General features: G+C 38.4%; 1 protein-coding gene across 1 annotated transcript in view; it reads left to right on the top strand.

Moving 5' to 3' along the window:
* Positions 1–27,956, top strand: part of PDXK (pyridoxal kinase) — a 53,262-nt gene that overhangs the window by 9,161 nt on the left and 16,145 nt on the right. The window contains exons 2-7 of the mRNA XM_054205124.1: positions 12,043–12,097; positions 19,456–19,560; positions 22,538–22,621; positions 24,569–24,615; positions 26,858–26,943; positions 27,755–27,800. Coding sequence (XP_054061099.1) covers positions 12,043–12,097; positions 19,456–19,560; positions 22,538–22,621; positions 24,569–24,615; positions 26,858–26,943; positions 27,755–27,800 — 423 coding nt within the window. The remainder of the gene's footprint in view (positions 1–12,042; positions 12,098–19,455; positions 19,561–22,537; positions 22,622–24,568; positions 24,616–26,857; positions 26,944–27,754; positions 27,801–27,956) is intronic.

Here is a 27,956-nt window from a genome sequence, read left to right as displayed (position 1 = left end):
CATGAGCATCTGCATTTTGCAGGCACAAGAGGCTGTTTGTTTGAGTAGCCTATGAAAAAATGCTGATGATGTAGAACAAGGAATTTCTTAGTGCTGAACAAAATGGCTTAGAGGGAATTTTGTTAGAGGCATGTATTTTATGTTATCTTAGTATCTTGCGTTGAATAGTTAGCAATGCATACCAATCAGTTCTGTCAGGGTGGAAAGTAAAAATGAGTGACCTGGTGGTATTTGCTCTGAAGCATTCTTGTGTCTCTGAGGCTTATTTGGAGGAGCATCTTTAAGGCGCTATTATCCTTATCTTGAATTTGGCCTGATTATGTTTCAAATATGTACTTATATTGTGAGCCTTTTCAGAAAAATCGAGAAATAAACTTTTTGAGAACAAATTCACTGCAGCCTCAGCCTGTTCTAGTCTTTTTTTGTTCAGATGGTCGTGATGTTACAGCTAGATCAGCCCAACTGCAAATTCTCAGTAAATACCAATTTTGGCAGAGCACTTTGACAAAAATTGCAGTCTGCTCTCGCAGGAGAGAGAGGCATTTGGTTTCTGCTCCAGTCTTTCGTATATCCTCTGTGGTGCCCAGTGCTGAAATCAGCTTGGAAGTCTTGAAAATTGGTATGCAGTTGATCAGAGATGAAAAGGGAGTGTCACTCAAGAAATAGGCATTAGGCTACCTGAGGAGATCATTTTGCTGATGTGGGGCTAGTTGTTGTTGGACCTGAGAACTTGTGGCCATAGAGCAGCAAAGAAGCATCAAATAAATGCGGCTGTGGCATATATAAAATATCCCAGACTGCTACACACCTAGCTTCCTCTCATGAATGTTCTTTTCTAACTGGAAAGCTAAGCTGGGAAGGAAAGAAAATGATTTGACATGCATGGAGTCTGACTTGAGAGTATAAGAAGTTGAGGTGAAAGGTTGGTTCAGGTAGGAAAAGGCATGGTGGTTTGTGTTTTTTCAGGGATTTTTTTGGTTTTTTTAAGTGTGAAGGTGAACAGTTCTAACCAGGTAATTTGTTTGTATATTCTTGATTTATCTTTCTGTGCATGTATTGTTTGTATAGACTTTGTATAGTGTATTTTGTAGGCTTTTTTAGAGTATAAAGTTATCTCATTTTTAACAAGTATCAGATACTATCCAAATACTGTTGTTTTATATCTGTGACACCCTTTCCTGTGTCTGTCTTTGTCACTGGTGAAGTAACTTTTCTTTTCTCAAGGTCATCTGCTGTATTTTTTTGTCTGTGTTGTAATTGTCTGTTTTTAACCTCAGAATTTGAAGTGGCCTATTTGGTACCTGACTCCAGATTAATGAATCACCGGCAATGCCTCCAGTATCCCTGTTCCTGAGCTAGTTTATATGCCTTTGTATTTCTATCCTGGCACAATATCTCCAGCATCTTAGTGATTTTTCTTTGCAGTGCTATGTCAAATGCTGCACTAAGATGTAGCTATGTTACACGTACAGGGTTCTCATTATCTACTTGGTATGGTTTATTAAAAGAAAGAGAAAAAAGAGATTGGGTTAGTCAATAGCAGTTTCAGTTCGGTTTCTCAACCCACACCAGCAATTATGCCTGCTTCACTAATTGCCAGGACATGCCTTTTCTTTTTCCCAAGTTCCTTTTCTCAAACTGAATTTGTGTTCTAATTTTCTACGCCCAGTACAATGTATATTTTTTTGATTCATTATCAAATGGAAGGAGATGCAATTAAGTGAAAGAGCTGGCACACAGTGAAAGGTGCAAGCTGCAACTGCGAAATCCTTTCTCTTTCTCCCCCTCCAAATTAATTTGATTAATTTGATTACAGAAATTCAGCCTTTTTAAATATGTTTCTGTTCCACGTCCAGAGGAATACAGTGGAGCAATGATGTTTGCTGGAACTACAGCGATGGCTGGGTAAGGTAGAATTCCAAACTGTCATATATAAACATAGCACATAAAAGCAAGCCTCTTGTAATGTAATACGTAGGGTGTTTCATGGCCCGATGCAGAGACTTTCCTATTGGAAAGTGTTGATGCCATTGCTCGGCAAAAAAAACCCCACCAAATGCCAAAACTCAGATGCTTTGTTTGACGGTGATTTTAACTGTGGCATTAAAGTTAATTCTGTTAGTAACTTTCAATTATGCCCATTTTTAATATACCTTAAAAAAACCTGGAAGGGATGGAATGGTTTTGGTTTATGTGGTATTTGTAGACAAATACAGGTATTACTGGGTAATTCAATTTGGGTACACATGCTCTGCTAAAAGTCATCAGTTTAGGGACTGACCACAAGATTTCTTGAAAATTCTTAATAAATTGTGTGTGTTTAAATCTCTGTAACCACCTTTGTATATATGTCTTTACGCTATGAAACTTTATCCTTTGACTGATGCATCTATCAGTGTTACATTGCAACAAGAGTAATTTTCCTGTTGATGTAGGTCCTAGCACATGTGTGTCCTGTTAATAGCAATAAAGCCAGCTGTCATCTAAATTTGGATGAGGGGTGAGGCTGTCTGGAAGAAAATATGATCATATAGTGGGGCTCTTGAAGCCTTTGATTGATTAACTTCAGAGGGCTTTTATCTGAGATAACATGACAGCAACACAAAACCAACGTGCCTTGTGCAGCCCTGAGCAGGGCAACTATTTTGCTTTCAGTACAGATGTTGTGGTTCTGTGTCCTGGTTTGAGGTATGTGGGCTGTGGTTAATAATTTTGAGATGCTTTCCCCTTGCATGGGGCACCAGATACACTCTGTTAGTATACCGGTCTGCTTTTAGCTTCTTTTTTTGGCCCAGATCCATTTATTCAAGTACCTTATGCCAACTCACCTTGTGCAATTTCCTTATGTTAATGGTGTTTGCGGAGGCAGAGAAGTAAGACTGGAATTAGGCAATTATTTACTACGTTAATTAAAATTCATAGTCACAGTTCAGATGTTTGTGTTGGGATAAACTTCATACGTTTTTAAGCTTAGTAAAAAATCATGTGTGTGTTTATTTGTATTTTGTGTGTATATATTAAAGATACAGCATTTGGTCTTAAAGATTAATTTCTTTTTTTTTTTAATGCTACTGTGTGCTTTAAATGATATAAATCAAAGCACTTCCCCGTTACTTGGAAAGCTTGACTGGCTCTTGAAGCTGAAGACTTTTTTTTTTCCTTTCTGTAGAGCTCCTGGGCTTGTCATGTGCTTCCATTAACTTTTGAAAATTAAACACTACATTTTGGTTTGAGTATATTGGAAGGCTTCCATAAAAAACCATTAATTTGTAGAGAAAAATAGAGGTTTTTTGAGTCTGTTATTGTTGTTGCAGCAGCAGGGGACCACTGAAAAACAAAGTAGAAGACCACAAGTATTATACAGTACTGTACAGATCATGGCAGCACACAGATAGAATACATATAATGCAGTATAATTGATTCTGCACAGCATAAATTCCCAAAGCTGTTGTTTGGCAGCTGGGGAAGGACCAGTGTCTTGTCCCTAGCTGTATTCTTGCTGTGTGTGTGAAGAACAGGTCGTTGGCTTTTACATCTGAGTTCAAGTAATATTAGTTTAAGCGCAATGTTTTGCAGAGTAATAGCGTCCTGTCTTTGTCACTGTTTACTGATAATATGATTTCACATGAGCATAACACTTGTCCAGTTCACAGGGATGTATGAAGACATATTTTTAATGCTTTAAGGAGGCGAATGTGCAGTAATCAGAACAGCATCTATTTTTTTACAACTTCTGTCACTGAAATCTGTAGTAGCGCTACATGTTCTTGTGCTTTAGAACTTACATACCTTGATCAAGAGTGCAGCTAGCTGAGAAATCCTTCAGTAGCACTAACTGCTTGCTTTTACCGGGAGGATGAGTGCCTACACTAAAAGGTATGAGGGTAATATACTCTTTTAGAACTAGTTTAAACAGCATCCTAGAATCTGTCATGGTTCCTTGCTTCTCAGGCTCTCCACAAGGACATGTTTTCTCTGCAGAGACAATCAGTCTAAACTCAGGCAAGAGATTTTAGTGGAGCATAGGTTAGAGTCTGAGCCAGTCTGCAATAAAGACAAGCCTGACGATCACATCTATGTGAAAGCAGTGAGATCTGCTTGGGTTTCATGCCTTTATGGATCATTCCTAGGCATCACAATGTAGTCATCGAGTAGGAAAGCAGCTGAAATGAGTGGTTGTTTATGAAAATATACTTGCGTGATGATCTTGCCTGGTAAAGGAAAACAAATCAGTAACACAGTTGGGTTTACATACCTGAATCCTTGATTTGAAATCCTGCACATAATTCACCATGCTGCCTTTTTAGGCTCTATCTGGATGGTTTTGGTTCACTTGTCCAGTCTGTGTTAACCTTCTTCTCACTATTCTTAATATTTGCTGTTACTTTGCTCTTAATTCATCAGTCTGTTACCATCCATTGGCACAAAGGACAGGACATACCTGGCTTGGATGGCTCATCATTTGCATATTAATTGAAACAAAGTCATCCTTTTTTCCATAAACTTTACTCATAAAGCGAGTGTCTTTCTACAAAGCAGAAGAGTTGGAAGTGCAAGGAAGTTAAGTGTTATAATACAATGCTGCATTTATTTTGTGGAGAACTAGATGGGTGAAAGTCAAATCCTCCTTTCAAAAGTGGAGTCTCAAATGTTCTCTTCTCCAGGTTAGCTGAATCTTGTTCCTCCTTTTGTCTTTTTCAAGAAACCACATTTCCCTTGGAGATAAACTCACCTTTTAGAGATGTGAACAAACAAATTACATAGATCTTCACCTATGGCACGTTTGTAGCCCAGATCTGAGTGTGAAGCTCTAATTACGCATATAAGAAATCAGGTACCTTGTGTTCACAATAAAAGAATTTGTATGAATGTTTGGCTGAGCTTGAGTTGCAACTTCAGCCTCTGATATTTTCCCTGGATTTGTGGTTTACAAACAGTTTGGTTTGTGGTCTCACTTGGGAAAATTTGGTTTTGATGTGTTCTGGTGTGGTAAAGCTAACGTTTTCTGAAATTAAGAACTTTGAAGGAACTGGAGAGTTTGGATGGAGGTCTCAGCTTTGTTTTATAAAATATAGATAGCAACCTATGAACATGTATCAGGGGACGTAAATACTATGGAAGAAACATATATGCAGTTTACAAAGTCTGTTTTTATATAGTCTTTTTATTTTCTTCCTCACACTGCTTTTTTTCCCCCTTACTTTGCCTTTCACTCATTGTTCCAGATTTTTCTTCTAACTTGAGCTGCAGTACTGCTTTGTGGTTTTAGTTTCAAACCTTAAAATGAAATGTCACCAGAGGCATAAACACAGCGCCCAAAGAGGAAAATATGTACTGACCGCGTTGCAGAATAGAGAGGTATTTTTAATTTCATTCTTGCAGAACTAGGTCATTGTACTCTAAGGTTGTCTAAATTAAGTACAAACTCAAACATTCCAGCTAGATTGGTCCACTGATCGTTTAACAGCAAAGGATATATTATCTTTACTGATAAAGCTGACTTGGGTAATAGTGTAAACGCACCATACCACTGTTTTATCCTTATAACCGGAACTTTAGGATGGGTAACGGGTGATGATATTTTGTGTAATTTTACATGTGGACTTCTATAATAGGTAAACCTGAGGTATTTTGTATGTAACAGTATCATTGAATGACAAGAGTGACCCAGGCTGGAACGGGCCTCAAGAGGTTCTTCCTAGTCTAGCCTCCTGCTCAAACCTGAGTCCAGCACTAAGTTCAGGCCAGGTTGCTCAGGGCTTTGTCCTCTTGGGTCTTGACAACCACAAAGGACAGCAATTCCACAGCATTTCTCTCAACTCCCTCTAAACCTCTCTTTCTCTAAATATATGCATATAATGCATTGGAAATTGTTTATTTTCTTTGTTTCTAATGTTTAGTACCCAGGAAAGCAATACTACAGTTCAGTTCAGAAGTTCGTGTAATTCAAGTGATCGTTTTTCTTGCACACTTTGGAGATTTAAGATATTCATCTTTTTTTAAAAAGAAAAACACTTTTTTTTTTTTCCAAACTGGGTTCAAGCAAGAAGAAAGGAGAACTTCTTGAGTACTATAAAGTGTGTGATGCTTCTGAAAACTTATCTTTTTCCCTGAAGAAGCATAGTAAGGCTGTAATACAAATTTTAAACAGAAGCAGTTCAGTAACAGCTTTTTGCATTTCTCTAAGCATTTCTCAGAGTAAAATAAAATCATTAAATGAGAATTTATGCTAATATTTACTCTGAGGCAGAGCTAATCTTTGAAGTTACTGTTTTCCATCTCGAGTGGTGTTAACAATCAAATACCAAATAGGACTAGGAGATAAAAATGTGTACTTTTATTTGTCTCCAGACCATTGGTACATAATATAGATTATACAATTATAAACCTAAAGCTTAGCCATCGTTAAAGCCGAATTTGAGATGTTGCATATGCTTCAAAATCTTCCTGTGAATTTCTGTGTTGCTACACGCACAATTTTCCATAACATGGAATACTTTTCTTTCTCTTGTTGTTTTACAGTCCTCCCTTTTTACATAATAGGCGCAACTTAGGCTGTCCTCTTGAAGGAAACGTATGTTTGTAATCTTTCATTTCTAACAAACGTAGGTACTAGTTCTGTGTGGTGAAGTAGCAGCATGTTTCAGTATATGTATGATTTAAATGTTTTCTGGAAGGAAGAGGAAGAGAGACTGTAAATTTTAAACAAAGCTCTAATTTCATGTGTTAACACAGTGTCATAGTCTAAAAGGTTGCATTTTTAGGGGTGAACCAGAACTGAAATCTAGCCCTATATATAACCTACATAACCCAAGACATTTTCTGTCTGTCTAGATCTTTAGGTTGTTAACAGTTGGTGTCATTTGTAGAATTTGAATCCTGAAGGAGAACCATTTTTTGGCTTCTTATTTGTGGCTTGTTGACTGGATGTAAGTTTAAATTACTTCTGTGCTGCTTTTAGGAAAACTAGGCTGTTGGTCCAGTTTTCCAAAAAGACCCAACACCTTTAGAGGTTGTTCATGTATTTTGAAGTCTATTCCTTTCTTTTGTATTGATTTTTTCCTTGAGCACTTGCTAGTTTGAAGATGCGCATTTTAATAGTTTTGTAGACTAGGTGCCTGCACGGGTGATGCACCTTCTCTTTGCAAGGCTGGCGCAGCACTTTCTGCACTCTGGGAAGAACCACAGGACATTTGTCCCTTTCCTTCGGTTCTTTGTGAGGAAGAACTAAGCCCAGTTTGACCTCGTGCATAATGTTGGAGTATGCATTTCATACTAGCCGTTTCTTCAAACACATTCTGCTCCAGTCTGTGTATTTTGATTTAATCTTCCAAGTGTTTTTCTGAAATGTGTCATTCAGACCTGCTAGCCCTGCCTTCCAGATACAGAACTCCTCCAGTTTTGATGTTTTGTGATTTATTTTTAGAAATGTAACAGTTCTGCCTCCTTCGCTTGAAGAGACTCAAAAAATATGTTGGAATCACCAATTTTCCTCTGAGACTTCAATGGCAGTAAATGTCACTGTGTGATATGGTACAGGCAACCTTAATTTGGCTCTTACGAAGAACACTGTTTGACATGTGCTTAGACTCGAGGCTGAGAGATTTAAGATGAACTGTCTTTTAAGAGAATTATTTTTTTCCTTTGAAGAGCGCTTAGCATCCGTATCCAAACTGGCTATGGGTTTAGATGTGCCCAGAATTTGCAGTTCTGTGGGCAAATGATGTTTATACAGAATGACAGCAAAGGGAGGGCGGGGAAATCGGGAATTGGTCTCTACTGGAAGGCCTGTGAAAGACCAGATCATCCAAAACAGGAGATAATGGTAACGTAGGAGTTCTGTGGTCTCTGGCAGCTGGAGCACTGGGCACTTGCGGAATATCTGCTGTAGCCTGCATTTCCAAAACTAGAGGCAGGACTATCACCACAGGACCTTTTCTATAGGGGGCAGGGAAAGTAACATCAGGAATAGGCTATTTACAAGCTGGTATTGAGAAGCAATAAATAAAGCATTATTGTGCATTTGTTAGTGAGCTCAGTCCTTGCACTAATCAAATAGGATCTGAAGGCATTACTTCTGACATAGGCAAAATCCAAGTGGGGTGATTTCCTTCAGTTTATTTACACAGGTGCAAGGAAGAAGTATGTGTATACACACGCAGAACAATGACAGTTTTAATATCCGAAGTTGGGTTATTTTGCAAACAGAGCAGACCAATATGCAAAGAAATTCAGGAAGCAAAGGGAAAGTGGTGCAAAGGGATAGAAGGTGAAACTGTCGGTATCTCAATAAAGGCATTTGTCACACATGGGGGGACCTGGCGCAGTGACACCTGTATTTTTTGAGCAAAACATAGAGACAGCTGCGCGCTTCAGTGAACTATGATAAACCATTACCAGCTTGAATTTGTTCTCTGTTGACTGAACGCTCCAAAACTACTGTATAGATCTCACTTTATTTACTATTTCACGTGCAGTCTTTGCTGAATTACAACATTTTGATTGCTCATGAAATAAGGAAAGGTGTTGAGGTGGCAATTGAACTGGCGCATATATATATGTATTTACTTCAGAAACATGAGGAGGTTTGTTTCTGTACGTAGAAAAAACATCAGTAACTGGAGCAGATTGATTTTAAATCCATGAATTGAAATAAGTAATTTAAATGTGTTTCATATGAACAAGCAAGAAACTTGATACAAAATAATTGAGTTCAGTCCTGTGTTGAATTTGTACTTTCTAGTCATTTTCCAAAGGGAGGGTTAATTCTTACTGGCTTATAACATTGAAAAAAATTTTTGATATACAGCTAATTGCATAATTCGTGTGATATCTGGTACTTTTGTGTACAGATATGGGAGAGGGATTTTCTTTATTTTGTATGATTTATCTGATTCAATATGTTTGGTCTGATCTCAGTTTTCTATGTCTATGTATGAAAATGATGTATTTCTAATTAGGAAGTTAACTTTCACTTAAGAATTATTTAACCTCCGTTTTGGGTAGAATTCTTTAATTCAATTGAAAAAACCTTCATAATCAGTGCTTTTAGTTAGCTCTGCCCAAGAAATTAAAAATAGGGATATATATTAAAAAGATGTAACAAGACATCTTTTGAGTATGGTTCCCCTTGTAAGCAGGGCAGGTATTACCCATCATTCAGTGCATCAGAAACTGTTTCTGATATGTATGGTCCTTTTGATATGTGAGGTTACTAGTACTGTTTTTTAATCGTTGGATGAAGGGGGAAGATAACGTTTCTTTATCCACTTTAAACGATCAAGTTGTTAATTTTGGTTTGTGGAGTTCATTTTAAGACAGTTTTCTCTGTAGCCGTAGAAGAGAGAATTGCTGTCAAAAGCTGCTTTTAGCACTTCAGTAAACAGTGTTTTCAGGTCTTATACTGATGACTAAATTCCATGAGACTTTTCAATACAGTTTGCCTTGGTAGCAAACATGTATTGGCAGAACTTGACTTCAACATTCTTTTTTATTACTTTAATACTTTATGCTAAACCTAAACCTCAACATCTGTAGCTCTCACTTCAAAGGTAGTACTAGTTATGTTTTCTAGTTATACTTTTTTTTTAAATGACGTTTTATGTCTTTTATTTATTCTCTGTTTTGATAGGAATCGTTGTAAAAGGAAATTTCTCGATGCACAGGAACCTTGGCTTATTTTGAGGGTTGAATCAGAACTTGGAGAATTGTATAATTAGGTGTGTTAGGTTACTGTCATGTACCGTTATTCAAAACAAAACTTTAGGGCAAATTAGTGACTGTGACAGAGTAGACTAACACTGTTAAGTGATCATTATGGAGACCTTTAAAGACTTTTTAGCCTGTTTCGTACCAACGAGAAAAGCGAGAATATCAAGCTCCCTTGCTGAATTTGAGCTGTTTGTGCCTTTTCCTCAACTATTCAAAAGCACTTTCTTTAACTCTCTTTCCCAAGTGTCCTGTTAAGCTAACGTGACACCTAGCTCTGACTAAGAGAGGTGGCCCTCCTTGTATTTTCCCTTCTGCTGGTTGAAGCAGATTAACTGGCCAAAACAAATAAAAAAAAACCCAGAAAAGCTTGTTGAAAATTCAAACGACAGCTAGTGCTGGTGGAGACAGTAAAGAAAGGGTGCTCTTTCTGGTGACCATCAGCTGGTACAGTGCTTATCCATGTTACAAACCAGCCCTCCCTACAAGCAGTTGTGCGTGCTCATTTTCCCTAAAGCATTAAGTGTAAACCTGGCTAATTACTAAATCATAGTAAGTGTGTTCTGTAGTGTCAGGTATTAAAATAGTTGTAGAGACGTGATCTAAATATTGCACAGAAACAGATTAATTCACAATTGTTGACAAGATGTTTGAAGAAAATAAGAACTTGTTAGGTCTGTTGATTGCAGGGAGGGGAATTGAATATGGGATGACGGTCTGGTTAGAGGCAGTATTCTCATTTATTTCTTTGAAGAGTATGTGCAAATGTCAAGGTTAAGGTCATAACAGTATTGCCGTGTTCTTACCCCTTTAATTCCCAGGTCTTGAAAATAAAATCCACCAAGGTGAAACAAGAAACGGGTGAGTGCAGAAGCTGAGGTTAATTTTAACTTCATCAGGCTGAGAGCGCTCACCAGTATGTTTGTCATTAACATAAGATTACTTTGCTTTCTGATTAGAAATTAATGGAAACCTTTATTATGTATTGAAAGAATAGACTTGCCCTGTGAAGACCTATGAGGACTCTGAGCTGTAAAATGACAGAAATACAGCACCTGCAGGCAGAAGGAACTACCCATTGCAGCACGTACCTCCATCTTCTAACAGCTCAGGGTTTGAAATAAGGGGCTTATCTTAACGGCTTTCATGTGCGAGAGAAAGTACATGCACAGGGAAAACCTAATGTCTAGCACCATACACCTAGAGAAGGGGTTGCCTTTGTGATAAAAAGGGAGAGAGAGGTGTGCATCTCGATGAAAAACGTGACTGGCAAAAAACATGACTGTTCACTCCCCCTTTCCCAGCAAATTGCCTGAAAGTGGATTATAAACAGTGATGCATCATTACTATTATCCCCTGGTATGACTCACTGAGCCATATATAGCAGCTCATCTTTTGAGGAGAATTCTTACTCAGAGCAAGTAGGATGTGAAAACAAATACTAAATGTCAGACCGTTATGACAGACTTGCCTTACAATTTTTTTCGTGGTAGATAAAAATGTCTAAAAATGGCTTGAATAACCAGCAATGCTGGTTGATATTAAGCAGGTATTGTCAGGTTAAAAATCCTGATTAGTTTTCTCCTGATTTGCTGCTCTTACTTTCATAATATTTTTCTCTTTTGGGCAACAATAATGTGTTTGTTGATTGCACTAGCAAATTCTTGGATATTTCAATATTTGGATTGCTGGTGATGCAAGGTGGCAGGTGGCTTTTCGAGCATGCTTTAGGCTTTTTCCACTTGGTGCTTTTAAGAGCTCTCTCCCTTTGATTGTCTAATCATGCCCCAAATTAATTCTCCATGATTTCTTTCTATTATCTTTTAGTTGTAAAGCAACTGCTTGTGACATCCAAGCGTGGCTGATAACGTTGATCCCTTTTAAGATTCTTCTGTCCTCCTTTTAGAAAGATTGGCTTTCTGGAGTACTAACAGCATCCTCCCTCCGTATTTTGCATTAATTTAATACCTTGAAACGTAGACTGCTTTTCTTGCCAAGAAAGGCTATCCAAGGCTTTCTTCAAGGCTTCCGTGATTGCTGCTGGACCAGCATCTCCGTCCTTATCCCCAGATGAACTCTAGCCTGAGGATCCAGAGCTCTGTTTTTTCTGGTGCTGTTGCCAGTGTCGCTTTTGTTCCATGTCAGCTGCTGTAGTAAAGTACTGTGTTGTTTGTTTATGTTGCATGTATGTTGACTCAGCTTTCCCTTTAAAACAACGCTCAAGATTTTTAAATATGTACTGGGAAATAAGAATCCTTTCTTGTGTTTTATGATATTGATAATGTTTTATCAAAGCTGTATTAGTAAAAGAAATATTCCTGTGTTCTGTTACAGGTTTTGGGATTTGAAGTTGATACGGTGAACTCTGTCCAGTTTTCAAACCACACAGGTAAAATTTTACATGTGTCTTCAGATACCACTCCACAGTCACTGAGCTCTACTTAACATGTGGCTCCCCTCATCACATGACAGTAGAAAGGAGACAGGTCTCATGTTTTCACTCGCATTTTCAGGATATAGGATAGAAATGTAATTTTCATGTTTAGGTTCAAGTGTATCAGTAGTCTGGATTAGGGCATGACACGGTAGTGTCCTTTTCTGATACTTCAGAGTGCGAGTTTCTTGTGTTAAGCAGTGATGTAATTAACTCAGACGGTGAAATAACACAGATGTGGCCATCTACACAGGCAGGCCTGTGAACGGGGGAGTCTTCAGAACTGTTTGCTGTGCATTATGGCCCTATGATACTCATAATCATATTACCAACCCAAACATCAGAAGAATACTGAGCTAGATGCAGTGTTTCCTCTCTTTATGCGCCCACCCAGATGGCTAGCAAGTATCCTAAAATTACATTCTGGAGGGAGGAAGGGGGTGGTTGTGTTAATACATTCATGTGTATTTTTACTTGGGTTCTAAGCCTGAACATGATGCAGTCACAATAATACTTTTCAGACTTCCTAACGCTCACAGTGCTAGAGGACTTTATTTTTCAGAAGAAAGATGAAATTCATGTTTATTTTAGCAATACCTTTCACCCATAAAGGAGCTCCTAGTGACTTGCTATTTTTGAATTTATAGAGACACACCTACTGTGGTGAATGGTTGTTTAAGGAGAGATCTACTCTAGATATTTTAAGGGTGTCCAGGAGCAAATTCTGACTTTAACATCTTTGAAAAGAGCAAAAAATTTTTCTGATAAAGAAAAAAAAAAGGCAAAAGTTGAGATACTTTTCTAGTATCTCACAGGTACAGCTCTATTAATAAACTGCTAATTTTCAGAACAGAGAGCAGATCAGGAAGCCTCTGTCCTCTCTTACTATGTTGAGCTCCACGCAGCTTTCAAAGGGTTACAAGAAGTTCCTATGATGGAAGGAATTTAGTGTCACCCTGGGAAGAAGAAATGAATGTTTCAAAGGTAGCTAGAAAGCCATTTCTGCTTGTTGAGGAAGGGCATGAGAGAGGTAATAATTAAACAAGGAGTGGGGCTATTTCCTGTGTGAGGCAAAAAGCTGCTTATTTTGGTTGTACCCTTTGGCACAGTACAAAGGTTCTCTCGTGTTTTTAAGAGATACTTAGATGTGACTTATGTTTCTTTAATGTATTTAGTTTTGGAGTTTGGAATTTTTTGTTGTTTAGTTTTTGACAGCTGGATAAAACTGTTGTAATGTTCCAGAAATGAAGAAAAATTTTTTTAAGTGAAATAACTCAACGCTCAAAATAAATGAGCGCCTGTCGTTTGTTGGCTTTCAGTTTCAATATTAAATCAGCTTTATAGGGCATTAAAAGAGCTTAATAGAGGTTTTATTGTACCATAAACTGAATGTGTCTGAAGGTAGGAAAATTACATTACCAATAGGATGACCAGGTTCTTCAAACAGAAAAGAAGGAAGATTTTTTTTTTAATAGCATCACAGCTGGAGAAAGGTTACCAGTGCTTCATTCAAGGTTTGGCAGACAATGAAGATAATAGAAGGAACAATAAATTAGTGATTTCCTCCACCACCCCCTCCCCCAACCTAAGTGAACATCCCAAAATCAAAAATGTCTCAAAGATCATGAGTCTTTAAAATATTTAAATTATTTGGAACTTTGTCTTCTGGTGTTTAGGAGTCACATTATTATTTTCTTTCTGTAATCTTGATATTCTTAGTAAATGTGTTTAAAAACTCCCAAAGATTGGCACAACCTTATGATTTTGGGAAGCAGAGCTTTCAGAAAAAAATCACAATATGGTAAGTGTTTGGCACTTACCAAGCATGAGTAAAAGGAGATTATATTTAGAAGTATTGGTCATTTGGCTGAAAGATGAAGGAATGGAAAAGAAAGGAAGGGTACATATTCCCTTTTATGACAGGTCTAGTTTTCTAAGGCTGCAGTTTATCCATTAAATCCTTTCTATGCTCTCTTAAATTGAACGATAGATTCTAAGCCCAAGGGCTTTGCACCTCCTCTTTGAGAGAGGCACTTAGGAACATGTGATGTCCTCATACGAAGACTTTTCCCAGTTTGATCATTTACTCATACCTGCACGCAAACTTGCACTAGTACCCGCGAATCAATGTACGTGCCGTCTGTGCCACTGCAGGGATTAATGAACAGAAACTGCCGTGCTGGGCCGTGGCTTGTGTTTGGAGCAGTGCTGCAATACACAGAAATGGTGTGCTGAATGAACTGGAGAAGATAACTTGATTTTCCTACAAGAACAACTCTTACGAGAACCCTGTCTGTGATCATCATTAAAGCTGAAAGGCAAATTTTTCCTTCAAAATCTATGAACTCCAGTTTCTAAAATAATGTGATATACCAGAGGGGGCACAGGTAGCAAAGTGTGTCAGTTTTGGACATGGCTTGCTTTCTTTCCTCGTCCTTGTCTTTAAACCTGGTCTTGGTAGCAAAAGATAAAGTGCAGAGAAAATTTATGACTAACAGGCTTTCTTTGGTGAATCATTATTGCTTTTTCCCCCCGTTTTTAAATCAGTAAGACACCACAGGCCTATTTCTGCTGACTTCTGCTCATAAAATGCAGCTTTCTTTAGTCTTTTATAATCCTGAAATTCAGAAAATGTGCTTTAAATCAGTCCCCCTGGGAGAACAGTTTGTCATGTTGCTTGGTGAGGAACTTTTATGATTAGAGTGACTCACCCTTGAATGGCATCATGCTTCATGTACAAATAAAAGAAGCTGTCATGCAACCTACAAAGATTCTGTGCTTTTTGTTCTATTTTACTGTACTGTTTGCAGAAGCATCTCATAGTCTGATATGCAAAAAATAAAAATCCAAATTTTTTTTTTTATGTATCGTTGATTTTATTTGGGGTGCATTTTTAATTCTTCAGTGACTTACATCTTTGTTTTTAATTGGTAGGTTAATGGTAAGCATAAAATGTACTTAATTTGCCATCCAAATCCCACTTTTGAAACTGCTCCAGAACAAATAGCCTGTTGGTTTTTTTTTCTGTTCCTTTTATTTTTAAGCGAAGCACTTTTGGACTTCCACTTAGTGGGTGTGTAGTGGGTGGTTGGGTTGGCTGGTAAGTCTAATACATAAGAAATTATAATTATGTCTCTCTGATGTGATTCTTCACAGTCTACCGCCTATATGCAGTCATTCACACCTGTGCAATGTGGGACAAAAAGATGATCTCTGCTCGTGCCTAACACTGGTAGTATTTTACTCCCACACTGACCAGCTGTAAAAAATCCAATGGAGAATTTGTTACTGTATTTCTCGTTTTGTTGAAGGCCTCCTGGTAGCTGAAGGTTTAAGTCGTGTGTTTAGGCCAGGTTGTCTGCCAGAGTTTGCATGTGAATTTTGTGGCACAGCTGGGACAGGATTGCCTGCCTATCGTGTGCCTTAAACACTGGATCTTTTTTCCTTTTTCCACTGTAAAATACTTGGTTACTGAAACCACTTGGAATAGTTTTGCAGGGAGCACCACAGGAGGAACTCAAACCTCAGAACAGAATGTTCTGGCTTGGAAAACAAAGAAATCTTAGATGCCTTGCTATACTTAAATCGTAGTTTGTTTTGAGTTTTGTTTTGTTTTGTTTTTCCTTCTGGTGTGCCTGGGATTTTTATTCTTTTCTTTTTTCCTGGTTTTTGAAAGTAATTAAGAGGCTTATAAATACATTCCAAAGCAGAAAAAAAATAAGTGTACCAATGGAGGAAGGAAAGAAAGAAAAGTATGTAAATTCATCTTGGGTGCAGTATTACCTGCCTCTCTTGGTTGTGTTTTTTTTTTCTTTTTCATACAGGTGAACCAAGGTATTTCCTTGGAGGCTAATGAATATGTTTATCGTTTTAGAGGGATAAGTTTTTCATTCCCTTATCTGCTTAAAAGCAAATATATAACATTAAATTGCAATAAAAGGCCAAAACACAGATAAACAGAAGGAGTTTAAAATGTTTAAATATTTATGTTCGTCTGTGTGTTTAAAAATATTACTAATCTGGGAGACTAATGCAGTCAGTTTGAGCCAAATGAAGTTTGGAGACCTGTGTATCATGATTTGCCGTGTTCTCTCTGCTCTCTCAGTCCAGCACTGAGGGGAATTATTTGGTGGTTTTGTAACCAAAACGAAGACAACTCAGCTTTCCTCCTCTGTAGAAAATACAAGCCAAGATCTCACCTTAATATGGAAGATAAGGGAGTACTAATTTGATCCATCTGCTATGCCTAACCAGCTCTTTAGTCTCCAAATGAGATGCAGTTGTTTTGCCAAGTACAAACTTGAAATTCATTCTTTAGTTTTCTTGGCTGTGGTTCCTGTATAAGGTGTGCAAATAGCCAGGTAGTGTGAGACTTTGAACTTCTGTACTGTTGAGTGTCACAGTGGAAATACTTCTGCAGAGTTGGAGTTATACTAAGCGGACAGTTATGCACAAGATTTTAAGTTTTCTCTTGCTGTTTTTCATATATTCATATTTAGTGATGTAGGCGTAGGGATAACATTTCTAGGAAGCTGACTTTCTTTTAGGTCTTGCAAGGCAGCTCTGGACCTTTGAATGTGCTCACTGCCAGCCCAGTTCTTAGGTCTTGCCGAGGAAGACAGTGATTCCTCGTTGTCATCCTTAACTGCAACGACTAATGCTTTTTCCTAAAGCCGGTTGGACCTCACATGTTTAAGCTTGCTGTTGGCATTCCCTGCTAACTAGCTTTGGGTTCAGGGCTGTGTAGTGTTTTTCTGACCACACAGTATGTGTCTTGATTTTTTGCCTTTCTGCTTTCAAGATAGTCCCTCTCCCTCTTCCTGGGACCCCAAGGTACCCATCCTTCAGTTAGTGAAACCCTTTTTGAATATGAGTAACTGGCTTTTTATTCTGTCCCTCTACAGAAGCTGCTTTTTGGTTGTATGTTCCACCAGGAGAGTAGGATAAATGCAGGATTGTGGGATTTGCCCCTTATTCATCAGGTTACATGAAGTTTCCCTGGGGAAGGGACTTAGGGTGGTTTCCGTCTTGCTGCCAGTTTTGATTTTGTTTGTTTCTTCTTACTCAAACATAATTCAGCTCCTAGTGAAATCAGTTCTCTGCACATCTGGTGAAGGCATTTTTCTTCAGCCTGAATAGCCGGCGCTTCCCTAGGGCTTTTTTTTCCTCCAGCTATCGTGTGAATAGACTTTAGGTTGTATTACACGTGTTACCAGGTGGTAAAAAGGATCCTCTAGATACCCCTGGAAGTCACTGCTACAGAGTTCGGATAAGGTCGCTGCCTCATGTAGGTAACTTACCAATTCATGAGCTAAGCTGGGCTGCTACCTAACAAGTTGTTTCCATATTTATTTCCCTCCCTCAGTGGAGGATTGGTGTAACATGGACCCTGTGCGTTGGCTGTTCCTGACATAGGAAGATGAGCTTTCATCTTCCTATGATCCTTCTGTAGGAATAGCTCCCAAGAGCATCTAGATTGTCTGGACAATCTATCATAGTTATTTTTATGTGTAAGACGGATGACTTCTCTTTTGCCAGCTGACCTTGATTCTGGGTGAAAACTGCACTCAGTTTCATTGATGGGCACAACAGAATAAAATGGACTCCGCTATGTCCCTGTATGGATTGGCTTTGCAGTGCTAATAGAAGTAGAGATTTGGGGAAGAGGAGAGGGCAGATTATTTCTCTCTGAAGCTGCAAATGTGATAGAACAAACAGCTGCAAGTGTGTTAAATAAGTTGAATACTTGAGTTAGTTGGCGCCAAGAGTTTCTCATCTACTCGAGTCTGGACATGTGCCTAGATGTTAGGCGTTGCTGCTTTAATATCGCTATGTTCTGCAATGGAACAACAGCCCTCGCATACGTGAATCCCTCACTTTGTCCGTTTCTTCACAGAGGCTTTTTTAAAAAGCATTTGCTAGGGAGAAAATTGTCATCGTTGATGTGAGTCAGTCCCCCAGCCAGCTGGCAGCAAGTCGTGTTTTAGAGGCTAGGCCTTCGTGAGCTGAGGAGAACAAAATGATCCGTCTGCTCACCCTACTGTGGGTGTATTTGCATTCATAAGAAGGAAAACTGAAAAATGTGCTTATCCTAGGCTCCAGGCACCTTTTGGCAGTTACTCTAATAACACAGTTTAGGGTGATAATCAAAGCCAACAGTTTTTATCACAGAATTTTCTAACTCCAAGAGCAGAAGTTAAAACAAAAAGAATACCATTGTCTTCACACAGGGGTGGTATGGAAGAAGATATCTCATTTAATGTTTCACTTTTCCTAATTCCAGTTAATAAAAAGATAAGGTTTTTAACAAACTCTGAATTTATGGAGATTGGAAGAGTTAAATTCTGGGTGCTTCATCTAATATCCTGGAGGAAGACCCATTCTCATATACAAGGGAGTGATGGCTGCCATCTAGATGGGCAGGCTTTGATGGCAAGGTGCATTTACATTTTTCAACAGATGTTTAGAGTCTATCAAGGAAGATTATTTTTTTTTTTTCTCATTGAAATTGACTGCTATGGAGCTTGGTCCATTGTTTGCTGAAATCAGTTCTGCTTCTCACAAGTAACTTCACCTTCCATCCGCTTCTCAGCCAAGAATATTGGCTTGTAATTCTTAGAGATCATTCAAGGATAAGAGTGTATTGGATGTTATTTTTCTTTTTATAGCATCTTTCTGATACTCATTTGCTTTCCCCAGGACCCTTAGCATTAAAACTGCTATTTTTGGAAGAAAATCTGTCAGATGATATTGTATGTTTAAAGAGCACCTGTGAAAACATTCTGCTGTGGTCACTGTATTTGTTATATGCAGGTCCCATACCTGATGGGTGCAGCAGTGCTGCATGCCTGTGTCCAGACAAATCCATAAGCCTGTTTAAGCTTGTCATCTAGCTGTCAATTTTTTTTATTTTTTTTTTTTAGTATAAAATGACAAATTACACTGACACCCTCCTCCAGTGTAGTCTAAAACATATGCTTGTCTCCCTCCACACAGGAAAGGGAAAGTTGTATAAGCTCCATGGGAAAACTTGCAGGAGCCTGCGTGTGCTCTGCTAGATTTGCTGATAAATGGAGAGTCTCAAACTCCAGTGTAGTCACTCTAGTTCCTTTGGGAAACAGAGCTGCTAAGAAGTTGAGCACATTAACTGTTCTGCTGACAGCAGCTTTCATTCCGCAACAGTGTTTTACAGAAGAGGAGGTGGAAATGCTTTCTGGTGTTAATATCTGATACGGTCCCTCCGAGTGTATAATGTGTGTGATCCTAAATAGAAAATCTAGCTCATGAAAAATTATCTGGCATTTACTTTGCAGGTTATGCCCACTGGAAGGGTCAGGTGTTAAATTCAGATGAACTTCATGAACTGTATGAAGGGCTTAAGCTGAACAAGGTGAACCGATATGATTATGTACTCACAGGTAAGAGCCGCTTGTTCCTTGGAGTTCCCATGACATGTAAACAAAAGTAAAGAAATATAAACCATATCCCTCCTTATTCCAAACCAAGCAATTTAATTTTCTCTCCTTTGATTCCTCCTGCAATTTCATCTGTGTATTGTAGTCTCAACTGCTCACACTGTTTAGTTTGAAACAGCCCCGGTTCTCCAGCCTGATGGTTGTGGTTGGGTGGGTAAATTGATCCCCTTGTATAGTTTATAGACTTGTACAGGCCTGTCATTTACAGGCTTAACTATTGTTTTGGGAGTGCCTCTACTGAAAAAAAGGACGAGAAATGTCAGAGTATTATTTTTAAATTTATCACAAAGATGTGAGTTTAACCCTTTATCCTAAATTTGCAGTGCTAGCACTCTGCAGTACTCTAGCAAGGTTTTATACACAGTTGTCTGTCCTCGGTTTTTCTACTTGATCTGTAAGTGGTAGTGCTTTGGAAACAGAGCAAAGCATAAGCAGGGTTGGATTTTGGTTTTGACTCTCATATCTCTTGATTCTTTTTGCTCCTGTTACTATGTAGGTCCTCCGAGTGGATGCAGTTCTGCAGGACGTAATGACTGTGCAGTGTTTTCCCTTACTTGCCACTAGGTGCAAAGTGGTTATAAATACAGGCAAAGAGAACTTCTTGTAGAATGCTTTATAGAAAGAAGAGACTCTGTGTGCAGTTTTTATTAAAAACTGCTTCTCATCCAATTCCTGTTTCTCAAATGTAGATTACTGATTGGATTCCACCTCATTAAGAGCCGGGCATCTGGTTTAGATTACAGTATAAATTTTTTATAGCAGTGAACAGTAACTTTTTAAAGGTAAATAGAAATATATTGCCAGATTTGATTGATTTCATGGCTTCCACATGTAGGAAAGTGCTTTATATACAGGGAAAACTGGAGACTTTAAGTGTACAGATTATAACCCCAAAGCAGTCATTCTGGTTTGAAGGGTATGGCATGTCTGAAGAGTTATTGTCATTTCTTTTTCAGGGAATATCTCCAAAGTAAAGGAGACTAAATAGAAAATAGACTTAACTAAGGCTAAGAAATTAACTTCAGTGTAAATGGGTTCTTTGTGGTTGAGAAATAGACAAACACCCTTTCTTTCCTTGAAAGGACATTTCCAGGAAAAGCACACTGTATTCTAGGACTTTTCAGGAGACGTTAGTATGCACAACTTGTAAGTAATGTTTGAGTACTCTTTTAGCTGAAATGTTCCTTTTTTATTTTACTATCAACTCTTGGAAGTGACACCGACTCCATTCCTGTCACTGTCTGGTACTGGAAAAACGGATGTAAGAGATTAAAAATGGTAGAAGGGAAAATAGAAATCTTCATCAAGAAGAAATTTTGGAGAAAAAAAGGAATATTTATTAATATGCTTTTTAAAATAGGATTTGTGGGTAGATGGGTCGGTGTGGCATTCATGTTTGTTTAAAAATGTCATTCAGTGAAGCCGTTTTCAGTACGAACAAAAAGAAGGCATGGGTAGAAATGGCACTAATTTCTTAAGATCTAATAACACTCTCGGTGTTTTAGTGTTCAGTTGCACTGTGGCTGAACTTAAAATTCAGTTGTTTTCATCCAGGGCAGATTTTTCTCTTCAAACAGGAACAGCCATTCACTTTAGTGCTCAATTGTACTTTGTACCTCCAATAACCTGGGTATGATTATTCAAACACCGAAATTAATTTGTCAGCAGATGGGATTTGACTGTAATTGTATGTCTGATAACTGTAGATACCTTGGCTGAGATAGAAATTATTATCTTTAGGCTGATTATACAAAATAACGCCTCATTAACACTTGTGATAGTTACCTGTAGATCTTTGTATATTTGTTTCATTTACAGTAAAACACTCAAGAGAGAAACTCTAATTCAGTGTATTTTTTTTAACACCTCTGTCAATAATGTTAATCATACTCTATTTTTTTTTTTTCAACCAGTCACCATCACAGGTCATTTTAGGCAAAAATTTTTCCGTTGCTTTTTTGACTGATTATCTGCATTTCGTAGATATAAGACAAAACATTTTGGCCAAAAATCTTGGAAGCTTTTTCCATTTCTCTACAACATCTAAGAACTGATCTATTTTCCAGGTAAAAAAAAAAAATAAATAAAAAGATCTCCAAAATGTATTTTTAAATACTTCAGTAGAGCGGACGTTTTCAAGCTGAAGGTTTGAAGAAGCTACCTTGCTAAAAATAATGCTATTAAATGAACTAAAATAAATTAAAATCAAATTATTAATTAATAAATGTTGTAAATAAAGTTAAAACATAAAATAAATAAAAAATAAAAATCTATAAAATAAAGAAATTAATGATGAAATAAGAATATTGTGGTGCTAGCCTTGTGATTAGGCCCTTAGATACAGGCCTTGGAAATAAAACTTGTTTCCAGCTTATTTCACTGCTAAGCCTAAAAATAGGAATTTTATTGGTATATTGGCCATTGCTCTAGAAGATTAGTTCTCCATTGCATTAATGTGTTGGACTTTATCAGCACCAACATTAATAATAAAAAACCTGCTTCAAACCAGAGTATGAGAAAAGTATATGGAATTTAAAATATTTCTTATTTACTACATGATAAATAGTACTGATTAGGACTGATGTTTTGAAGAAAATGAATGTTTTTTTCCTTTCAGCCTGACTTTTTTTATATTTGTTCAAGCATTTTGAAATTGTGTGAACCTTTCATATATAACATACTTAGTAAATGGATGTTTAAGGTTATATTTGTAGTTGTGCAAGCACTGTTTGAATTTGTCTTCCACCTATTATTCCTGAATGAAATACTAAATCACCTTTGTTCTAAAAATGCATTGTTCCAAAGAATGAGAAGTACGCACCCTTTCTATCCAAAAGTAAAAAAAAAAAAAAAAAAAAAAAAAAAAAAAAAAAAGGCGTTCATGAAAATGGACTTCAAAAGTATGTTTTTTTTCCCAAAGGATATACAAGAGACACATCATTTCTTGCAATGGTGGTGGATATTGTCCAGGAATTGAAGCAACAGAATTCTAACCTAGTGTATGGTAAGGATGTGTATTACAACCCTTTCTGCTTCATCATTGTATACGCCCATCATTTTCATGTTTTAGGGTGAAAGCGCCGTTCTGATGTTACCCAGCGTTTCACAACCGTCTTGTGCTCCAGTCCGGCTGGGGCCAGCTGAGGCTCCAGTGAAGTTTCATTTCAGCATTGCATAAGTGTCGAGGGAGCTGCTCTTCTATCTTTCTGATCTTATGGCTTTCGGTATCTTTCCTGCATTATGCCATCCAAAGGAGAATGTGCTTTGAGGACTGATGGTCTGTATCAGAGAAACGGCAGCTGGCTGCTGGTATTCGTAGCTGAGAGCCATAGGCTGTAAGTGCTGATAGCTGAAGCCTCTCCTCGATTTCCAAGTCAGTCAAAAGCAGGATAGACTCTCCCGTGTTGCCCTGCCATAGTTTCATGTTACATCGCAGAAGAAGTGTCATACTGTGCCTTACAAGCTTCATAATTTACCTTAAACTCGAAGGCTTTTTTAACTCTGGTGCCCTCTGCTAAGATTACGTAGGAGCACTCAAAGAGCAACAGACTCTAGCAACTGCTGTCATTAACGTGTCGTGTCAGGCTTAAACCTGTGAGAAAAGATACTTCTTTTTCCTTCCTGACTCTCTGAGTATTTCAGGACTTTTGAACATAACCAGCGTAGGCTTGAATTGAGCAAAACGTTTAGAGTGACAGGGCAAAGTCAGTGGGGGTTTAGTGGGATAAAAAGCTGTGAATGATGGCTTGAGCCGTTCATCTTCGCGTTCAGTAAACTGTGGTGGGGAAACATCTAGAATGGTTCTCAGGATTTGCAAGGTGTAATACTGCAGAGCGTGATATCTGACTTAAAATTAACACATTTCTTATTTAGAAAAATGGAGCAGATACATCTTCATGAGCTTGGGTTTTGTTGCTTTTGGCCTTTATTAACACTGTTGCATTGTCAGATTCTCCGGAGCCTTGTGCTAGTAAGTGAAAGCTGAAAACTGTTGGAGTATGAGCAGAAAGAAACATCTATCTGTATAGATCAGGAAGGAAGTTGTCAGATGGTGAGAACACAGCTATGCTTCTGAGATCCTTTCTATTTAAAAAGTAGATTATAATATAAGGAAAACACTTCTAAAATCTAAAACAAATTACCCTCTTTTTACTCACAGAAACTTCCTTAAATACTGATTGGACATTGATTCGAAAACTTTGGATATGTATTTCTTTTTTATCTTGCTAAAAGCTCTTTTAATGCAATGAATGATATTCCTGTTTAAAGTACAAGGCTAGATTGTTTCCATCCTTGCTTTGAAACTGAGGGCACTTGGAATATGTTGTTAATACTGCTGATGATTCAGAACCTGTGCCAAATGTGTGTTAATATTATTATACCAAGTATGAGTTTATGTACTTTGGCATGGGATTTTCTTCTCGTTTCATTATAATACAATTTTTTTATGTGTATACACAGCATTTTGGTGTGTATGTTTGGCATGTGTCTTTTTATGCTGAAGTAAAAATAGGACTCTCTTCACAGCTATTAGCTTCTCCAATGTTTCTTCCTCACCATACTTCTATTCCAGAGGTTTGGGATGAGGAGGGAAGGGGAGGGCTCTCTGTGTTTTCCGTAACAAAAGCCCCTTTACTCCCAGCAGTCAGACCCTCTCATCCTCATCACCTTCAGACGTAATAACGTGGAAGCAGGTAGGAGAGGGTGACTTCAACCCTTTGACAACTGTTTAAGACACATGGCCTTAACATGCGCCTTAAACACATGTTTCAGAATTGGCAGCCACCAGTTAAAATTTCAGGTTGAGTGTGCTGTAAGAGCTGTGAGAGTGTATAAGCTATCAGGTGCTCAGTGCTGTTACATAGCCACTATTGTTACCTAAAACTTTTTCTTCTCGCTAGTGTCTCTATAACTGTACCCCATTTCTAAAGCTCAATTTATTCTGTTACAGTATGCGATCCAGTGATGGGGGACAAATGGAATGGAGAAGGCTCTATGGTTAGTACTTATCTGCTTGAATTCTCTGTATAGTGAATATTTGCTATATAAAGATTTGTAAAAATCTATTAATTTTTAAAGACCAAAACTAAGCTACTTTACTTAACTGTAAGTTTGGATCCCAGCATCAAGTAAGTTTGCACTTTAATTTCCTGTATTTGAATGAGTTTAGTATCTAGGAAGAATGGTGGCTGCATAGCCCTGGGATTATTTCTAACTCTCTGCTGAGAGAACAGGTGTAATACAAACCCTGTCTTCAGGAAAATATCCCCTTGCTCCCCCTCCTTGTCTCACTGGAGTCCCTCATCTTCTGTGAAGAGCTCTGTTTTGGCTGGTAGCCTGGCTGGCTTTGTCAGTGATTGTGTGAACTGACATAGCACTTGAACCTAAATGAAGATGATTTATTTCATGTGAGATCCAACAGCTGTTAGGCATTGAACTGTGATCAGTGACAGAAAGGTTCTGTGTGCCAATACCAGACTTGCACACTGACAAAGAAACATTTGGTTTTGATCAAAACTAGTGAATAATTTCAGTAAAAATGCAATGTGGTAAGGCATCAGCAATAACGATATTTTATGTTTTCTTCTGCCTTAGCTAGTCATGCACTATGAACTCCTCTTTGTCCTTGTACCTTTTTACAGTTTACCTGCTCATAAAACATCACATGAAGTAGCACTTAGTAATAAATTTGCCATTGCTTTTGTGTTCTATTCTTTCATGTTATGTTTATTGCAATATTTATTGTCCTTGGCTTTTTCTAACAAGGCAGAGATCTAGCAGCTGTAGAGGCACCTTGCAAAGCTTTAGCTCTTGGGAGAAGTCATAACCATGGGCCTACCTATGTCTTTTGAGTGGAAGATAAGGTAGATGGAAGAAGAGAATATTTAATATGCAACCCACCAACTCATTCCTGCCATAAAAAGTAATAAAATCATTACTTTAAATGCCTTAGTTTGTAAGTGACCTAGTCTTGCATTTCTGTCTAAAGGCAGAGTCCCTGTGGTATCATTGCTTCACCATGGCTCATGAGTGAGCTCAGTATCAGCATGACGGGTGTTCTGGTAGCACCTAGTGGTGTCAACACTGTGGTGGGATTATACCTGGTGCTGATACAACTGGAATGGGAGGCAGTAACACATGGGCGTGTGTATGCACGCATCTTGCCCTGCATAGCTTATGAGACTAACAGAGGAAACAAAACATGGACAAAAGGGGGTATTAATCCTGATTTAGCAAACGGGGTTCTTCCAGAGAATATCAGCTACTAATAAACAATGAACTCTTATTAAATGTTTTGTTGAATTGAGTTACAGTAAGACTCAGGAAGGTGAGGTGAGCCCTGTACCCATCTACCCTGAACTCCTAGCCAAGCTCCAGTGTGTGCCAAAGTAGCTGATGCTTTTCAGCTTTGAGTCTGAAGAGTATACAGGCTGGTGGCTCCTGTTACATCTTAGTGTACGTCACCTGCTTAGATAACCAATCTCCCTTTGCTGATGGCCTGTATTTAGCTAATGAAGATGGGATAGAGTTGGAACAGACAGGCAGAAAGACAGGCATTGTCCCTCATTACTTGAAGAGCTGATTCTGAAGGTAGCGAAGTATGCTAGGGTGCAATGCAAGCAAAGTATTTTTAATATCCTTATCGGAACTGCCTTATAGATTAAATTGTACCAAATAAATTACACATCTGATTCCCATTCACACGTATTGATGTATAGCACACCTTAGAAATACTGCACTGATAGAAGGTGGCAAAATAAAGCGTAGCATGACGTTACTTGTTCCTAAGCCCCACAATGCAACACAATCAATGTGGGCACACACTGCTGCAGAAAAGGGCCTCTGTACTGTTGGTGTAACAACAGTATAGTTTCTTTTGGAGGTAGGGAAGTGATAAAGGGTTCCCCTTGGTGGGACAGTGTATTTCTTCATGCTGCTGTGTCACCTTGGTAAGAGGGAACCCGAGAGTTCTTCATCCAGGCACCACTTTCTTTTAATGCTGCCAGTTTAGGCCTGTCTGCTTAGTGGTGTTTCCATCGCCTCCAGTGAAAGAAGGGCTGTTGGTTGTACTGTCACCAGCTGGAGGATGCACTGCCGCTTTAGTTACTGCTGCGTAACAGTATGCGGGGAGCTGTCAGGTTACTCAGTGACAGCATGAATGGTAGTTGAGGGAAGGAGAGTGGCAGTCCCACATCTCAGACGCTGCTGACAATATTTGATGACCTTTTTTCTCCCCTAGTATGTGCCCAAGGATCTCCTCCCAGTCTACAGGGACAAAGTCGTACCTGTTGCTGATATAATTACTCCTAACCAGTTTGAAGCTGAGTAAGTACTTACTTCCTTTTATAGCCAAATAAAGTCAGGGATAAAAGCAGGAGAGACTGATACCCATTCTTTTATCTGTCTCAATGCAGTGCCATATGTATGTATGTGTTGGGTTTTGGTTTTTAGCTGTTACTTTCAAGGGGTGCTTTTCAGCAAACCTCCAACTTCCATATTGAAACCAATAAAAGAATCTGGGAGTTATGTGAGAAAAAGACTTGTCTTGTTTTCTCTGGTCTCTCATTTTCATGATTACTTCTTGTTGTTTCCAGAGGCCTATATCTAAGGCATTTTGCAAAAATACCTCTTTCTCTTCCCTGTCCTTACCCATTCCTAGGAATATTTTTATTATATGTCAGAATATTAAAACTGAAGTAGTTTGACTTAAACCCCGAAAGTTAGATTCAGAAATACCACCATGCCAACATCTCATAGGAGTTACGGACTTATATGCCTCCTGCCCATCCTGTCCTCCACATAGCTGTGACTCCTTGGTCAGATTATCTGTTGTGATACATGCCAGGCTCTCCCCCTAAGGGGAGGGAGCAGCTACATGGGAGATGGAGAATACATTTGTGAGCGAATTTTATGATACAGGGATCTCTACAGGAGACAGGTTAGGACTGATGTGAGTCAGCTTCAGAAGCACCGTGTATGTGCGCACATAACTTTCAAAAGACGGCTGCCTGCTAGAGCAGACCTCGCAGCTCCAAACCATTTAGGCCAGTCCAAACTTACCTCCTTCCAAAGAGTAAACAAAGCAGTCATTGCCTGGAGAACTTGTGCTCTTTTAAGATTTCTCTTTCATTCTCAGGTTACTCACGGGCAGGAAGATTCAGACAGAAAAAGAAGCTTTAGAGGTAAGTAGGCAAGGGGTAGGATGTGTAAGATCTCTTTCTGTATTCCCACCTGCAGTGCTGCAGTTTGCCATTTGTCTTTAACCTTGAAGTCACTTTGGCCTCTATCCTTTCTCTCCATTTATCATTAAAGCTCATGCACTCCAGGCGCAAAACACT

This window comes from Rissa tridactyla, chromosome 1, assembly GCF_028500815.1.
Source record: "Rissa tridactyla isolate bRisTri1 chromosome 1, bRisTri1.patW.cur.20221130, whole genome shotgun sequence".
In the NCBI taxonomy this organism is placed as follows: Eukaryota; Metazoa; Chordata; class Aves; order Charadriiformes; family Laridae; genus Rissa; species Rissa tridactyla.
The sequence above is the reverse complement of the archived record's forward strand: the minus strand, read 5'-3'. Positions and strand labels throughout refer to the sequence as shown.